Source organism: Peromyscus maniculatus, chromosome 4 (genome assembly GCF_049852395.1).
Source record: "Peromyscus maniculatus bairdii isolate BWxNUB_F1_BW_parent chromosome 4, HU_Pman_BW_mat_3.1, whole genome shotgun sequence".
Taxonomy (NCBI): domain Eukaryota; kingdom Metazoa; phylum Chordata; class Mammalia; order Rodentia; family Cricetidae; genus Peromyscus; species Peromyscus maniculatus.
This window is the reverse complement of record NC_134855.1, coordinates 79,627,174-79,639,407: the sequence shown is the minus strand read 5'-3', so window position 1 is coordinate 79,639,407 and position 12,234 is coordinate 79,627,174. Positions and strand designations below refer to the sequence as shown.

The following is a 12,234-nucleotide window of genomic DNA, read 5'->3' as shown; positions in this document are numbered from 1 at the left end:
AGTCCTCTAGTACTTTCCTCAGAGCAACCACTCTGATGGGTTCTGGGAAAAGTTCTGGGAAGGATGGGGGCTCTGAGATTCTAGGTAGAAGTACAAGCTACCTCAGCTCACAGGAGATGGAATTTGAGAGGCAGCTCAGGTGGGCCTGCTTGGGAAGTCCCTGGTCTTGTCTGCAGCACTCTGCTCCCTGAGCACTTGACGGCACTTGGAGGGCAGCTCATGCAAAGGTGTCGGGCTGAGGCTGGGCAGAAGACTGTGTTCCTGCCCTGACCACCTCACCCCTGCTGCTGCCCATAGGGCCAAACGCTACCTCTGCGCGCGCGCATGTGTGTGTGTGTGTGTGTGTGTGTGTTGCAGGGGGTCATAGTTGGAATTTTTTTTTAAACTTAACTTTGTTTTAATTCTTGAAATAAAATTAATGAGATAAGCTGGTTCAAACTCTATTTGCAGGGAGGACACAGTAGCTCAAAATCACAGTACTGGCAAAGGCCAGGCAAAAGTGAGATACCAGGTCCAGGAGCATCATAAGATAGAATTGGAATGTATGAACGATTCTCCATCATTTAGTCCAGCGTCCTTCAAACTCCATCATTTTACCCGTCACCATGATAATTGTACTGAATCCACTTGCTTCTCTGAAGACAACAAATTAAAATTTTCAACAACCATCATTTTTTTTCTTTAAAGTAAATGTGTCTTTAAAGGGAAAACTTCATATAATTATTATAAATGGAAAGCTAGTATTCTTTAATATACATAAAAATGAATGTATCACCTCAAAAAGAAATGGCTCATTCATGTACCACCTAAATCAGCAGTTAGCTATCTGCAACCTGAAGCCAATCCAGCCCACATCTCCTTTCTTTATTTATCCTGAAGCTAGAAATCCTTTTAGATTTTGAAATACGTGTTTACTTAGCATTCTTGATTTTTGTCTTTTGGCCAGCGAATCATAAAATATTTACTACCCGGCCCTTTGAGGCATTTGCCAACCTCTGGGCAGAATTACCTCCTGCTTCCCCAGGCCTGTGGTTCCAGGGATGGAAAATACACTCCACCATTTGCTAGGGAAGGAAGTGGAGAGCCAGGGAATCTATGTCACTTGCTCAAGGTCACACAGCCAATGGACAGCAGAGTTAAGCTTGAGAGAGGCCCTAACTTTCCCATGAGCTCTGTTAGCTTCCCTATCTAAAGGCACTGTCTCTTCCCAGGCACATTTATATGATGGTTACTAAGAGTCACAGGGGTCTTTTGAGATGCTCACAAATCTACCATCATGATTACCATTCAGTGTGCAGAACTGTATGCTGATAAATAAAAACAAGAGTTGGGGTTCTTCCTCTGGGATATCCTCTCTGCGACAGCGCCAGTATATTCCCTAGGTCTCAACCTTTTCTTGATTCCTGGACAGGATTAACGGGTCCAGATCAACCATGGATCTCACCTGAGAGTTGATAATCAGAAGCCAAGGCTTCCTGGGTTTGGGCTCTGATTTTCCCATGGATTGACCAGCTTTCTATCTTGAGTCTGCACCAGGTGAGGGTGGGGGTGCCAGGGAGCAGGATTAAGGCTGAACACCACACTTAATCAACTTCTGGGAAATCTTGTAAGTGTGAGCAAAGGATACAAAGACCCTCACCCTTTTGGGGCAGGACACTCAGAACACTTCTGACATGGCCTTAACTGAATTTGGAGAAACTAGAGGTGGGCCCCAAATAGAAGACGACAGAACACAGTCTCCAGATCTTCAAAGTCGATGGGGCATCCTCCAAAGATTAAACCCGACCTTGACTTTGCCCTTCTTCACCCACACCTGACATATAGAGGACATTTAGTATTTCACAAAAAAGTCATTTAGTAAATTGAACTGGATCTTACAAAGCTCAGGACTGTTTTTGATCAGTAGGGTGTTTACCCTCTTTAAGGATTTTGCCGCCCCCCTGCACACCAGCCCACCCCCTCGATCTCTAATCTCTTCAGGGCTGCACACAATGATGGATTTGGTTCCCTTGGATAATTCCTTCTATGGCAAATTATACCCATTAGATTTGTTTAGAGGGCTTAGCTGGTATATACCATGCTGTTTTCCTTCCACAATTATTTCTTGCTTCTTTGGTGGTGGTGGTGGGGTCTTTTATGAAAGCCGTGAACATTTTTTTCCTTCTTTCTTTCTTATTTTGCTATTGTCGTAAGAGGAGGCATTATTAAGTCTAAGCTCACCACAAAAGGCCATGGCTACTTAGCCAGCATGCACTAGGTGTGCAAGTTCAGGAATAAAGGCTGCTTTGTGTTCATCAGAACCTTTTCTTTAGGCCTTGGAAGGTGCTTGCAGTAATTGGACATTTTGACTGTTTCTTCAATGTAGGTGGATCACCAATGTGGTACCCTCTTCTCAGTGAGGATTCTGGACCAGCCATATGTAAGACTGGGTCTGGTTTTGTCCAGCCACATTCTCAATAGGTATGGGGGTGAAGAAAGGCTCTGAGGGGAGGGTGGTAAGAAAAATAAGGCAGGAAAGGACTGGGTTAGAGAGGCCTAGCATTGTGCAAGCCGAAAAGGGGACACTAGAAGGTTCCTGGGCCCGCTGGTCTACCCACACTCTGGCTTGTCATTATTAAAGATCCTTGAACTTGGAGTCATGTCCTGCTTTTGCATCTCTCTAGGACCTTAGTTCTTTACCCATGACAGGAGGACACTAAGGGACAGACTCAAGGCCAACCCTGGCTCTGTGGTTTTCTTCAGGTTCCCACTTGATCAGCCGGACACTTCCGAGCCTGTACACACGTACATACACACGCACAGCCACATTAATAACATTTGCACTTCGGACAAGTCAAGTCTCCAAATAAGCAAAATACGACTAGTACTGACACAGAGTAACCCGTAGCCCAGAAAGCCGTCTGGTTCCCCCTTCCTCCTTCCCTCTTATGCTCAGCTGAACAACGCGACCAGATACCTTAGATGTCCTGGACCCTCACGGCCCGACTTTCGAACAGCAGATGGAAGCAGTTTCTCCTGTATTAGTTACCGCTCTGGCTGCCTCAGAAGTAGGAAAAGATTGGTATGATCAACCCCAAGATGGTGAAGTCAGGCGAGCTCTCTCCTACTGTTGAGAAGGCTGATTGTAGTAGGTACCTTTGGAGTGAGTCAGGGATGACCTGGAGCCGAGAGCCTCCAGTGACTTCCTGTCCCCTTCTGGAGCAAGCTCATACGTCATACACACACACACACACACACACACACACACACACACACACACACACACACACACACAGGGTCCCACCCATTGAAAGAGCCAGGCTCATGGGCTTCTGTCCTACTTACAAACCCATCGCAGAAAGGACAGGTACAGTGCCCATGGCCTCAACCACCAGAGAGAAGTGAGGGTGTAAACCACCCAACCTTGGCCAATATGCCAGAAGAGGAAAATTCCTCCTTGACCCTAGCCAGGATCATCAAGTTCATTTTGGGCATGCAACCAAAAATCTACCTAATTAAGCATCTACACTTCGGCTGTTTCTCTCCTTCCCATTCCCTTTTTTTTTTCTCCCCTCCCCATCTCTGATGTGTGGACTTGCTATGCAGATCAGGCTAGTCTCAAGCTTGAGGCAGTCCTTCCGCTTCTACCTCCCGAATGTCCGGGTCCAGGCATTGACTCTTTCTTTGTCAAAACATCTTTGAACAAAGCCCCACCAGTTCAAAATCAGGGAAAGGACCGAGAAAGGCTTGTCCACAATTCTACCATCTGGGCAGTGCCACTGAGTAGAGAAATGCTTTTTCTCCTCTAAAGCTCCAGGACACCTGATTGTCCACCGAGTCCAGAACCCTACAGACAAGGAATGTCAATTTTCCACCCTTTGGGGCTCTTAAAGCAGGGCAGGATACAGAGGGCTCAATGAGGGTATTTCAACACTTTCAATAAGGGAAGGCTTGTGGGTTGGGTGCTTGAGTATTTGTTCTGGAAGCAACCACAGCTTTGTGGGAAACAACTTGTTGACGGCTTATCGAGTAATTCTTCATTTTTTCTTTAGCTTACTTAGGACTTCATTTGTTTATTTTTAGCTGTTTTTCTGGAGGCTCACAGAAGGAAGCTGTGGGTTTTGATGCAAGGATCACAAGTTTTAGGTTAAAGACACGAGGAATAAATATTGCTTGTGTTGTTCACAAAGCAAGAGATGTGGGGTACAGTTCTTAACCTCTTAGCCTGCTGCAATTTCTGACTTTCTTGCCTGCATGCTAAAAGTTTTGATTTTTTTTTTTCCATTCTGGTCTGCTATGTAAGTACTCATGACCATCTCTGATAACCCACTTCCTCATTCTTAAAATGGACATCTTTCACACACAATCCTCCAAATGTCCTGAGGATTTAATAAAACCGGTTAACATAGAGTAGCTAAAAAGTTTCACTCTGGAGACTTTTGAGAAGTGGAGGCAACCAGACTGTAAAAGCTGCTGTCTCAAATATGTTGAATCACAGGACAAAAAAACTTGCAGAGATCACAAAATCAGAAGAATTAAACTTTCGTGCGGATGGGCAATCAACAGCCTGGGTCTGGGATTTTGGACTACAACACAAAGCTGTCTCCATAAATTATCGGGCCTTCTCGTGCCTCAGTAGTCTCTTCTGTAAAATAGAGACGAAGTTCTTAATGTTCTAGGATACCGTTTCTGTCTTAGGAAATTCTCAGCACCTTAATATTTAACGCAGATGCGGGAGAGCATGTGGTTTCCAATTTCTGCCAGTAGGGGGCGAATGCACATGAACCCAGCACGCACGCACGCAGAGACTGATAAGGTTTGAGAATACAGTGGAAAAAAACCCTAGCCACTGTTTTTCTGGAAGCATTCTGTTCTAAGGGGCTGTAAGAGTGCCAAATGGGATTCTTTTAAACTATTTTGTACAAACTCCTAAAAAATGCCCCAAACTGTAATAATACCATTCTCTGCATCAAGAGGGACAGCATGGTGAGCAGCAGCCGCCCCCCCCCCCCCGAGGGGGCGATCTGAGGGTGAGGTCAGAGTTGGGGGAGGTGGTGGGTTTTCCTTGGGCTGGCTATCTGTACAGAATCCGGCTTCCCTCCTAATGGCAGTTGAAGGAGGAGCAGAGACTTGAGCTGCCTCTGGTTTAGTGGATCCAGGGGAAGTGGGGGACGCTGAAGAGGGTGGGTGGCCACTTTGCCCGAGGAGACACAAATCTCTCCGGCAAGCAGTCAAGGCTGAGTCAAACACCCCCGGAGAAGGCACTCGACTGCCTCATGGAGGGGCTGGTGTGGGCGCTGGAGATAAGAGACTCAGTCCCAGGCCCCAGCTGAGACTCCGAGCCCCGACACCCCTTTCAATTCATTCAAAAGAGCAAAGAAAAGCTGCTTACGTGAAGACAAGTGGCGGCTAGGTCCAGACAGAAGGCTTTCAGGGCAAGAGAAGGCAGGCGTGCTCCCAACACCAGCGGACGGTAGAAATAAAGGCACCTGTAGCCTTGTGATATAAGTGACACCTACAGACAGGTCCGTTTGGTTTTTCAGGTTTATGCACAGCCCCTTTGATGACGGTGACATACGGTGTGACTCGGCTCCTTAGTGGTGGTGGTGGGGGGTGGTTCTCACATGCAGAAAGTTTACCTTTCTCTTGCTTTTGTGCCCAGTGAGGGGACCCAGGCGACAAACAGAGAATTCCTGCCCCTGGGAGATACATGTCGGGTGCTTGCCGGGGGCCTGGTGTCTGTCTGTCCGTTGTAGCCTTCTCCCGGGCTAGCCAAGTCCTGAACCTTTGTGTACGGTGTTCCTCCCTTTCTGTGTGTGTGAGGAGGGAAGAGCAGCGTGGGGTAAAGAATAAGGCTGCTGCAGGGATCCAATTCTGCGCCCATCATTTTCCGGCTGTGTTACTGTGAATAAGTTAATGAGCGTCTCCGGGATTCATCAGATTAATGCAATAATGGAAGCCGTTCCTTGTCGCTGCTGGGAAGGCCGTCCTCGGGAACGTCAGCAAATCACCCGAAAGCCTGTCCCTAAGTGCCAACTGTTTCCTTTATAAAGCACGTTAGTCAGAAGTTCCCTTCCTTCCACTGATCCTGGTGGTGACCTTCCAACCAGGGGGCTTGGGGACAGCCAGTGGGCAGCACCATTGCTGCCCTTTCACGCTAAGCACCCAGAGGCATCACGTTTGAACACTGGAGCCAGCTGACGGTTTTCCCAGTCTCCTCTGCTTTACAGATGGAGGGATGACGGGACCTTGCACCTTCATCTGGTGTCCGGACCCACACACCAGGGAGGGCTCTTGACTGCTTGCAAACACCCGGTTGTCTCACAGAGAACCTCTCACTTTTTTAGGACATCTCTCTAGTCTAAATGGTGACATATGAGGTCCGCAGGGAGGAGTATTTGTACCCTTCTATCATGCGTACCATTCTTCCCTCAGTCTCAGGCAGCCAAGTCGCTAACGTGCCCAAACTGCAGACTTGGAGCTTGAAGGTGGAAGCGGGGACTGGTTGGTTAGGTTTTCTTGGGAACACTGGGCATGGGCACAAGCACTCAAATCCAAACACATGAACGGTGTGAAGAAACAAAAGGCAGTTCATGTGAGAAGTCATGTGTCATCGTGGAAAAATCGTTGGAGAAAGATAGTGGACTGCTGAGGACTCTGACTTAGCTGTGTGACCTCAGACAAGACAGCCAGCTTTTCCAGTCCCAATTCTCCCAACAGTAATAGGAGAAAATAGAATTAAGATAGTTATTTAAAAAATCATTTTGCTGGGTATGGCAGTGCCTTTAATCCCAGCACTCAGGAGGCAGAAGCTGATGGATGTCTTTGAGTTCGAGGCCATGCTGGTCTACAGAGTGAGTTTTAGGACAGCTAGGACAACACACTCAGTGAAACCCTGTCTCAAAAAGGGTTTTAATTTCTTTTTGTTTGTGTGTGTGTGTGCGCGTGTGCAGACCAGTGGTCAACAATGGGTGTCTTTCTCAATCACATGCAAACTTATTTTATTTTACTATCTTAAAATTTTATTTTTATTTTCTGTGTACGAATGTTTTGCCTGCCTACATGTATGTATGTATGTGTTACTGAATGTGTGCCTGCTACTTGCAGAAGCCAGAAGAAGGTGTCAGATCTCTTGGAACAGAACTGGAGTTACAGCTACTGTGAGCTGCCGTGTGGGCGCTGGGAATCTGACCCAGACCCTCTGAAAGAGCAGCAAATGCTCTGAACTTTGTGCCATCTCTCTCCAGCCTCTCGGTTGCTTTGGAGACAGTCTATTACTGAACCCGAACCTCACGGACAGCCGCACTCACTGGCTCGAAAGCTCCCGGGATCTCCCTGTCTCTGCTCCCCCAGTGCTGGGACTGCAGGCATGTCCTGCTGCACCTGGCTCTTTTTAAAGTATGGGTTCTAGAGATCCACTGAACTCAAGTTCTCATGCTTTGGAGGCAAGTATTTTATCCACAGAGCCATCTCCCTAGCCCCTAGGGCAGTGGTTTAGAAACTGTCGGGGCTGAAGGGCTGAAGACAGAGTGTTGGCTCGATGCTTCCTCTTGGGATTCAAGAAGAGTCTCAGAGATTTTCTCTAAATCTGGGTAAGGTTTTGTTTGAATAAAAAAATCTGCACATGAACAGAATCCACAAATAGCTGAGTCCAGATGCCCCCGGGGATTTCTTCAAGTTTTAACATCTGTGAATTGTCCCGTTTAAGCTTGGTTTCTGGGGACTCCCATAATCCTCTATGCTATTTTCTCTCATGCTGAGTTTTGTCCCATTTTGCTACTGGTTTCTGAGCCACATATATACAGCCCTCCTGAGGAAGAGTTTTTAAACAAAATACGCTATTTTGTTATTGTTTTTAGAAAAGAAGCTTTTGGGGAAATTTGCACTTCCCCCCCTTCTAGCTCAGTTGTTTGGGAGTAGAAAGTAACCTAGCAGCAGATGTGTCTGATATTAACCCTGGTGTGTCCCATGGTCCTGGGTGTATAATGTAGCATCTCTGGGTGACTGTGAGAAAATTCAGGCTTCTGTATCAGTAGATAAAAGGGAGGATTAATATAAACAAACAAACAAACAAACAAACAAACAAAACAGAGAAACTACACTCTAATTAAGTGTAAGTATTATTTAAGTGTAAGTATTAATTTGATTAGAATGGATAGCTGGATGATCTCAAACACTAAGCTGCTAAAAGCCACATGATGAATGTGGGTGAAGACAGGATGTGGAAGTGGGGAGGGCGAAGAGCAAGGGATGAAGGCCAGGTGGTAGAGGAAGGCCTGAAGTTATTTAGAATTCTCACTATTTTCTTTCCAGGTCCTCAAAGTGACATTCACAGAACTAGTCCTTGTGTCATTGTAGCAGAGTAGCGAAGAGAGGTGACTCCGGAGGGAGACCTCGCAGGCTGCAATCCCTGCTCTGTCTGCCATCTTCTGGCTGGGTGAGTGTGAGAAGCCACTGCCCCGCAAACAGCTCTGCATTCCAGCGAGAGCCATCTGCTAGCTTTCATTAATTAAGTTTTGTGCAGACCTTCACCCAGGGAGTTACATATTGTTCCCCCTTTTCAGATGATGGAGATGAAGCCCGGGTCCTACAGTTAGCAAGGCAAGCACTGTGCAGTCCCAGCTGTTTGCCGCCAGGGCCCAGCCTCTTAGGTTCTGACAGTTCTGGGTGCTCCTGGGGTCCATTTTTGGGTAGGGAAGGAATGAATCACATTCATATATAAAGCGTCTTTCATATGTCCAGTGTTGTACTGGGATGGCTCACGTGTCTTACCTTGGTTATTTTATTTTATTTTTTTTACAGTAACCTTAGGAGATGGTTACCATTATATTATTTTTAAGATAAAGAAACAGAGGTGCTGACGCTTGCTGGGGGTTACCCAGCTGGCCTGGGGACAGCTCTGGGCTGAATTGCAGCCTACCCTACGTGAAACCACTCTAGAGAAACAGGATCTCAGCTTGGCCTTCCTCTCTTGCTCTGGCCTCAGCACTGGCCTCTTTGGATGTCTCCCTCTCTATGGTTCAGGCTCTTCATGTCTCCTGGTCATTGCCAGCACAGCCTCTCTCTTAGTGTAGAATAGAAACTCTTCTGCGTGTGTCACTGAATGTGGAGCCCTGGGGGTGGGTCTTTGGGTAAAGAAAACACACACACACACACACACACACACACACACACATGCATGCACACACGCATGCGCACGCATGCTCGCATGGCACCACAGAATCAAGTAAGTTAAAGGGCGTGCTATCTGACATGAGGCAGGACAGTCCCATCCAATCCTTCCCTGGGCTCGTGCAAGCAGATACTGGCTTGTGTCTGCTGCTTTTCCAGGTCATATCTCCACTCCCACCCCACCCAACCCTGCCCCAACAACCTGCCACCTTCACGGCCCCCCCCAACTCCAACCAGGCAGCACAGGCTGAAAACAAAAGAGAACTGAAAAGAAAAAGTTGTGGCCGATTGTAGACCATTAGGAGAGACCTTTAGTAGGCAGGTGAATGTTCAGGATGTGGAGTCAGTATCCATTATTCTGGCTTTATTTTCAGGACAGATTCTATGGAGAATGTTTATTTTTCCATGCTCTATTGTTTCAACTAGTTAATGTCAGAATATGTTTTGGTGGATTTTTTTTTTTGTCTGGGGGGGTGTCAGTGGATGTATCTGATAACAAATTCCTGGCACCTGGCACCTGGCACCTGGGAGCCATTTGATGAGGCATCAACTTCATGGGTACATTTCTTCATCTGTGAGGCATTTACTGTGATTGCTGATACATGGTAGGTTTCATTAGGATGGAGAGAAATACCATTGTTGATTGAGACCCCTGCCCTTTGAGTCTGCCATGCCAAGAAGGACAATGAATAACAGCTGCCCTTTACTGGGTGCACTTCCTAGGTGCTAGGAACAGACTAAGCATGCTGTGTGTATTAAGTCATTTGATTATTACATCGTTCCTATGAGGGGTGTGTCATTATCATCAACTAAAATTTACTGATGAGGAAACAGGTACAGAAAGCTCAAGTACCTTGCCTAATACCACACAGCTGGTAGAACACTACTCAGGTTTTGAACTCAGGAAAACATTTGGCCAGAATTCCCTCGCTTATGATGTCATGGTAACCCTGGGGGAGATGAATCTGAGTTGAGATGTACCAGCTTTCTGATATGATGCTTGAAAGCAAGTATAAACTCTGGAAAACCATTGGCTTCTAAATTCCAGAGCATGGACTTAAGCACATATAGGCATTTAAACAATTTGTGCATTGATTTCGTAGTCAAGATTTCTTTTTCCCTTTAAATCCTCTCTGGATATCTTCTCCCATCTTTAGCCATTCATGTGCCCTTCTTTCTGATCAAGAATCCTAATTCAGAGCCGGGTGGCTGAGGCGCGTGCCTTTAATCCCAGCACTTGGGAGGCAGAACCAGGAGGATCTCTGTGAGTTGTGAGGCCAGCCTGGTCTACAGAGCGAGATCCAGGACAGGCACCAAAACTACACAGAGAAACCTTGTCTTGAAAAACCAAATAAAAAAAGAGAGAGAATCCCAATTCAGTTGAGAGCGTCAATGAGGTGCTCTCCCCATCCCCTACATACTCTTTCTTGGCTGTGCTTTGGAAGTGATGGGTCTTTGGGTCTTTGTATATTTTCATCACTGAAGACATCATGAAATTCAAACACTAGCAAAAACAATGGTTGGTCACAGTGTTATAAAGATGAACAATACTGTAATAAATATTACAGAATTTGAGTTTTGAGACAGGGTTTTGCTATATAGCCCTGACTGTTCTGGAACTTTCTATGTAGACCAGGCTGGCCTTGAACTCAGAGAGACCCACCGGCATCTGCTTCCCAAGTATTAGGATTGAAGGTATGTGTCACCATGCCTGACTTGAATTTGATTTTTTTCTTTTGTTTTTGAAAAAGGATCTCATGCAACCAAGGATGGTTTTGAACAGTCTGTAGCCCAAGATGCCCATGGACACTAGATCCTCTACCTTCCAAGTGCTGGGATTACAGGATGATGCCACTCTGACTTATTTACACAGTGCTGAGGATGAAACCCAGGGCTTCATGCATGCTAAATGTACACTATTACCAACTGGCTTACATCCACAGTAGAACCGGATTCTGTTAAAAACCAGGGAATACTGATCTCCTACTTACAAGGGTTTAATTACATCACCATTTGTGAAAGCTGCTACCCTGCAAGACTGTCTTTTCCCGTTGTCAGTAGATGTCTTAGAAGGCAACCCATTGCAGATTTCTTGCTCAGGGTCAGGCTGGTAAGTCTGATGCCACAATGGTTGTGCAAAGGCATAGATCTGAGAGGTTCAGCCAGGGAGTCTTTCTCCAAGGAAGGATTCTTGAAGACAGAGTTTCCCCTAGTTCTTTTCTTAGTAAATATCAACATCCTGGTAGGCACGAGGCTTGCTTTCTGCAAGTGTTGTCAGAGGTGACCCTGTGGCCAGTCCATGCTGTTGCCAGTTGGGTATGGGTACTAATGGTGCTGCTACTCGTATCCCTGGTGGTGAGTGGGCCTGTCCCTCCAGCCATGGCCAGTGAGCTCAGTTGATCTGGAAAGGATCCTGACAAAGGCTATCAATAGAGAATCACATCAGTAGAGATTCATCTTCCCACGGGGACCCTGACACGGGACTTGCTGAAAGAACTTCGCCTTCTGAACCTGTTTCCTCATTGGTGAAGGGGGAAGGATCACACACGCAGCTTGCAGATGTGTGAGGACACAGTGGCCTCTAGATTCTACGTGGAACTGTCCCTCCAGCAGTCATCACGCAAAGGTGTGTCCGTGGTCAAGAGGAAGGAAGTGCTGAGCCAACTCTTCAGCCCCTTAGCTTTTAGTTTTTATGCTTGTGTATGCATGAGCTAGTCTAGATAGAGGCCAGGAAACAAGAAAGGAGTCTATGAGAGGATAGGAAACAAAACAAAACAAAACAAAACAAAACAAAACAAAACAAAACAAAACAGGCTTTAAGGGAGCTGAGTGGGGAGGGGGAATTGATCTGAAAGAAGGCAAGGAGATGCTTGGTGGTTGGAGGCTGGGGTGGGGATGGGGATGGGGACCAGGGAAATGGGGAGAAGAACAGAGTCAGGGCTGGAGCAGCCAAATCTGAGCATGAATGAAAATGCCACAAGGAATCCTGCTAAATCTTGTATGCTAAGTTTAAAAGATAAAATAACCCTTTAAAAAAGAAGTTATTGAGTATGCATTTTATCGTGCCTATCAATTTAAATAAGA

At 46.4% G+C, this 12,234-nt stretch overlaps 1 protein-coding gene across 5 annotated transcripts in view; it reads right to left on the bottom strand.

Annotated features, from left to right (window-relative positions):
* Elf5 (E74 like ETS transcription factor 5) overlaps positions 1 to 12,234 on the bottom strand; it is a 40,190-nt gene that overhangs the window by 22,332 nt on the left and 5,624 nt on the right. The window contains exons 1-2 of one of the 5 annotated variants that reach the window (XM_076570178.1): positions 3,136 to 3,290; positions 2,957 to 3,036 (exon numbers count right to left, since the gene is read on the bottom strand). The exons of 1 other annotated variant lie outside the window; for it this stretch is intronic. Coding sequence is in view for 1 of the 4 variants with exons in the window: in XM_076570177.1 (XP_076426292.1) it covers positions 3,325 to 3,359 (35 nt within the window). In the remaining 3 variants the exon portion in view is untranslated. Of the gene's footprint in view, positions 1 to 2,956; positions 3,037 to 3,135; positions 3,292 to 3,324; positions 3,394 to 5,371; positions 5,529 to 12,234 lie in introns of those variants that run through there. 3 more of the 5 variants (XM_006983626.4, XM_076570177.1, XM_076570179.1) reach the window with 3 other exon arrangements.